Source organism: Nanorana parkeri, unplaced genomic scaffold (genome assembly GCF_000935625.1).
Source record: "Nanorana parkeri isolate BGI_ZX_2015 unplaced genomic scaffold, ASM93562v1 scaffold690, whole genome shotgun sequence".
Classification (NCBI taxonomy): domain Eukaryota; kingdom Metazoa; phylum Chordata; class Amphibia; order Anura; family Dicroglossidae; genus Nanorana; species Nanorana parkeri.
This window is the reverse complement of record NW_017306958.1, coordinates 637,051-642,703: the sequence shown is the minus strand read 5'-3', so window position 1 is coordinate 642,703 and position 5,653 is coordinate 637,051. Positions and strand designations below refer to the sequence as shown.

Sequence of the window (5,653 nt, the reverse complement as noted above, 5' to 3'; positions counted from 1 at the left end):
TGGCCTCTCACCTAGAAAAGTGGAAGGCAGTTGAGAAAAAAAAACTTGCAGGGGTTTTAACCACTCCCTACTTTATTCAAAACTAAAAAAGAAGGTTTTGGGCTATACATACACTTTAAAGCAACTTTATTGCCACTAGATGCACTAAAGTCAGCAAAGGCACAATAAGAATACTTACCAGTGCCAACACTATTGAATGAAATCTATGGTCTTTTGCAGAGCTTTACCCGCCACTAGGATCTTCATTACTAAACACTACTGGAGGTGTGAGATGTCTGCATCTCCCTGCACGCACTGTGGTTCCAACAGGTCAGTCACTAGTGCGTCACCTCAGAGGTGCAGAGACACAATTGTGACCTGGAGGCCAGCAGGCTGAAGCACAACATGCAGCAGAGAGATGCAAGTATCCGACAGAGCTACAAGTGTTGGTTACTGCAGGTTCCAGCAGCAGTGCAGTTCTGCAAGAGTAAAGATTCCATTCAATGACAGCAGGACTGGTAATTCATTTTACAGCTCTCCCTTTATTATTTATATAAGCATCTATTCTAACCTCTACACCAAAGATAACTGGGGCTAAGAGGAGATATGAGCAGCAGGATTCTCCCATTTAGATGGAACCGCCGTCACCCATCAAGCTATTGACCAGGTGACAGCAGCCACATCTGTATGCAGCAGTCCACATGTAATCATATGTGGTTTGGAATAGAACATTAGTCCTGGATGCATTACATACATGATTCAATGATTACATGTGGACTGTTGAGTACAGATGTGGCTACGGTCACCTGATCATTAACTTGAGGGGTGACAGAATCCTAAATCACACATTCACACATGGAGTGAATGTAGTCTGTCATGGCAGAAATACACATTTAATTTGTACAGTGCTGCAGAATTTAGTGCAACAAAACAACTTGTTTCTGCAGCAACCAATGAGAGGTCAAATGGAAGAACAGATCTACCAACCCTGCCCTCTTACCAAAAGGTACCCATTAAGGATTTCATTAGTGACGTGCGCTTTTCACATCTACTAATCAAACTGGGCCAGCAACCTATGGTGCCCTAATCTAACATGATACCCCATGCACACCTGAGCGTTTTGTTGTCAGTTTCCTCAAATGGACATCGCTCCGTTCATATCCGAGTGCTGTGCCGCTTGAAAAAATACATGAGCTTTCTCCGGCCAAAATTGAACATTGTTGGCCCTAGACTTCAATGTGAGCGCATAAAAAATGTGCATATCTCACATGATTTTGTGCCTAACAACCATCTTCTCCTCCTTGAAACAACTTTTTATTGCCAAAAAACAAAACCATGCATGAAATACTCAAGAGTAAAAAAATTAATTAGAAATTTTTTTATTCCCTGGAACACTCAAGTGTGAATGGTGAAACACACCTCATGCTACTTTTTCTTCCCAGAAAAGAAGGCACAAGTGCAACTTTTGCCACCATCCACACCTGAGCGTTTTGTTTCCTGAAGTGTGACAAAGCTCACCATCAACAATCCCAATATTTCCAATGGTTCTTCTTCATACAAGTATTGTGTCGTGCGTCAGCTATAGGTCAAAAATAAACATGAGCTTCTTTTCAGGCAGATGTGCGTTTTTGGCCCCACTCACTTCAAAAAGGAGTGTTAAAAAACCGCGTGCAACACGCAATTTTTTTGTGCCAGTCTCCTCCTACTACTTTGCTTCCTTTAGGCTAAAAACAAAAACCTTTATGCCTGAAAAATTGTACAAAAAAAAAGCTCAAAAATTGCCTGAGCCCCTATTCACACATCCCATTTATGGGTCTGTCACAAGTCATGCATAAGGCAGCTGATCTGTTTTAATGCGTTGTCCGAAGGGTGGCGAAGATCTCATGCACCTTCTGGAGCTTTGAGGTGGAAAAAAAAACCCCACACATCTTGCTCTTTGTGCAAAGTAAGAAGTGCATAAAAAAAAAAAAAAAACACTTCACAGTTAGAGAGCTTCAAGTGAAAAATGCACAAAAGAACTGCAACATAGGTTGTGGGATTTTGTGTGCGGTCACGTACATAGGCATGTTCATGGAGACTGAAAACAATCGCGCTCAAGTGTGAATCAGCCAATGCTCGGAGACCTCAGGCTACTTTTGTGAATGGCAACCAATATTTACAGAAAATGGAGCCATCAGAGAGGTGTAACTTTTTGAAAATATTTGTAAGATAAACACCATAGGACATTTAAATCACTTAAAGGAGAACTCTGGGCAAATCAAATCTTAACCCTTGCAGTGGGGCTACCCACACACTGCAAGGGTTAAAGTGACATTAAAGACAACAAAAAAATGTCCCTCCCATGTTAATTAAAGCACTTACCTTAAATGATGTCTCTTAACCCGATCTTTCCTGTTTTCATCTGTCTCTCCAGCGGGTCTCCGATCCAGCGCCAACTCCTCTGTCCTTGCTGGCACTTCCTGTCCCACGGTGTCTGCATGCGGGTGCACGCATCCATATACTTACCTTGTGTCTCTCTCCTCGTCTCCCGGCTGCAAATCTGAACTGTGCATGCGCCCTCCCCCAAGATGCTTTGCGGCCGCCCGAGAATTTTCACATTTTCGGACGGGAGCGCGCGGGGCAGACAGGGGTAAGTTTAACTTAACAACTGCCTGCTAGCAATAGATATATGCAAAAACACCGGAGGGTTTAACAATACATTAAGTGCTCATTTTCTCTAGGGAGCTCAAATAAAGTTGTACTACCCCAAACTGTGATCTCAGCCGGCTCTTAGTCAGTTTAGCCTCGTTCCCCCTCCGCTCCAGTGGTCTACGATCCTGTGAGTCATCACGTTTTATACACTGTATCCCCTGAGGGACATACCATCGCTGGAGCAGAGGGGGAGACAGGCAAACACTGACAGCTGGCATTCTCCATGTTTCAGGTGAGTATAACTGTTGTTCTAGCTCCCTAGACCCTTGCAGTGTGTTGGTAGCCCTGCTGCAAGGGTTAAGATTTGATTTGCCCAGAGTTCTACTTCAACACATGTTGACATTGTTTGGAGGAATACTGGAATTTGTTGCATCCCTTACAAATAATATGCTGGGAATTTATCAAAACTGGTGCAGACAGACTCTGGAGCAGTTGCTGTGGTCACCAATCAGCTTCTCTCTTCAGTTGGTTAAAAGCTTTGACAATGAGAGAGAAGCTGATCGGTTGCCATGGGAAACTGTTCCAGTTATGATAAATTTCCCTCTATGAGCTTTACTAAGCCCTGGTTCACACCTAGGAGTTTTTGAGTAGTTGGAAAAGCGCTTTTAAAAAGGAGAACTATGGGGTCAGGGCTTTTCCCCAGTTCTCCTAAGGGTCACGGGAGGACAGAAACTAGCGTCCTCCCGTCACCCTAAGCTACAGCTTGCGGTATACTGAGACGCCGCAGCGGATCCAGACATCAATGTCGAGATGATGACAGACCTATCTAGAGGCAGAGCCAGCTGTACCCGCCACCTCCCCCGTCCGTTCCGCCAGTCAGCCCTTGCGGATCAGAGCGGGGAATCCATCCCCTCCCCTGTCACGGCAGAGAGCCGTGACAGGATCGAGAGGCGAGCGAACCCGGTATGTGTTCGCTCACCTCCCGATCTACTGAGCCGACCTGTGACAGTCTCATTGTCACAGGTCGGCTAGAACTATGAGGTGAGTGAAAAGCACTCACCTCATAGCTCTCCTTTAAATGCCCAACACAAGAAATCCCATGATTTTCAATGGGTCACACCTGAGCAGAAAACACATGAAAATATACAGGAGCTTCTTTGGGCAGTTAAAAGTGCCTTTCTTCCTCATAAACTTCATTGAAAATGCCCACAAACGCGCAACAGAAGCATATTGTAAATTTTCGTGAGCGTTTTTGCACGTTTATACGCACGTTCTTCCATTGCCCACAATGTTTATGACCTGCCAATCAAAAGGCACGCATACAAATGTGTAGAACGGCAAATAACCGCATGCTGTTAACGCGGAGAGGTGAAGAGATCTAAACTGGAGCAGACAAAACCCAGTTTAAAGCTTAACTGAACAAGCCAAATACAGGGCGCATTGGTTGCCATGGACAACAGCTCCAAATCCCATCTGCTCCAGTTTTGATAAAGTCCCAGCAAAATCTGGAGAAGTTGTGAATGGCAACCAATCAGCTTCTAGGTTTCATTTTTAAAGCTTAACTAAAGATGTAAACTGATTGGTTATCATGCACATCGGCTCCAGTTTTAGTGTCTCTAGTTTATCTTCTCACCCATCTTACTATAGAACTACAAGGGTGACTAAAAAGGGAGAAAAGTATCAATCGCCTACACAATTCACACACGTGCAGCCTTTCTTCAGATGCGTTACTGAGGATCAGACCCACACCATGCTCACTGCTCTGCACCGCATGCTGCCTCCCCCCGCCGTACAATGCGCACCCCCCTTCACACTCACCCGCTGTCCTCCATACCCCAGGGACCCGTCAACCTACACGAACGTGTTTCCCTAATACTAGTGAAGTAAAAGGAATACCCACCTATAGTAATAGACATCGCTCTTCCCAGCAGACAGCCCTGATCTCCGGGTCACCTCTTCCTTCTTCCAGCCCTGCGGCAACGCCGAACATTCCCAACGTTTCCTCTCCATTTCGCTCCCGCCGGTCACTTTCTGGACCTCCAGCGGCCGTATCCCTCCGCCGAGATTGAAGTGCGCCGATTGGCTCTCGACTCCATGTGCCGAGACGCACTCATTGGAAAACATGGCGGAAGGAGAAAGTCGTGCGATCTACTATTGTTGTAAGCGCCGAAATTGGAGCCGCAGCGGCCGTGACGCAGATATCGCGATACTCGGCGCCATGTTGACCTTTCAAAAGCTCTTTTGTTCTGAACTGTGCTTGTACGTGTATGTCTCATTGGCTGGCACTACGTAATAAATTAGGGGATTGTGTTTGTTTTTAAAAATGTAGATTAGATCCTAGCTGGTGAAAGAATCCAGTCCTTCCAAGTTACAGACTTGGCTTAAAGTGTAAGGCCCTGTTCACACCAGGGTGTATCCTGTATTTACGACACGTGCACAAAGGTACTGGCACCCCAGATGCACAAACATGCAGGGAATAAATGTGGAATGCATGTTGTCACATGTGACATACTATTACTCGACGTTGGCGCAGATCCAATGGAGGTCCACTGACACGTTTTCGGGCCAATTTTGCAGTGTACGAACCCTTAAACTGTTGTCAGGCCTGCACTTTCTTGTTTCAATCAATGGAAAGGTAGTTACTTGAAGAAGATGGTAGTTACACACCAAAATCACAGTTTTCAGGTGGGACAAAAACAATCGATTTTGCTATAAAAGAAGTTCATGTACTTATTTTCTCTAGCTTCAATCACCTAGTGACACAACACTCAGGTGTGAACGGGCACCATTGAAAATAACAGTATTCTTCACGTTGAGCGTTCTCGCACTTTGGGGGGCTACATGACAAATTGTTTAGGTCAGGGGTGCACACACGTCTGGAGATTTACTTTTCAAATGACGAGCTCAATGAGATCTACCAACGAAAAAACACCATCTGTAGCGTCTGACACATTCAGCTGCACGAGCACGGCGGGAGCATAGCCGTAGACAGCTCCTTTTGCGTCTGATGCAAGACAAAAACCTGTGACACCCCCACCCCCAC

The 5,653-nt window shown here is 45.4% G+C and overlaps 1 protein-coding gene across 3 annotated transcripts in view; it reads right to left on the bottom strand.

The window, feature by feature from the left end:
* The window catches only part of MBD3 (methyl-CpG binding domain protein 3), a 47,599-nt gene extending 42,801 nt beyond the window's left edge, over positions 1 to 4,798 (bottom strand). For 2 of the 3 annotated variants that reach the window (XM_018563729.1, XM_018563730.1), the window contains exon 1: positions 4,511 to 4,798. In XM_018563729.1, the coding sequence (XP_018419231.1) occupies positions 4,511 to 4,734 (224 nt within the window). In that variant the 5' untranslated portion in view covers positions 4,735 to 4,798. The remainder of the gene's footprint in view (positions 1 to 4,510) is intronic. The other variant, XM_018563728.1, reaches the window with a different exon arrangement.
* Positions 4,799 to 5,653: the final 855 nt, after the last annotated feature.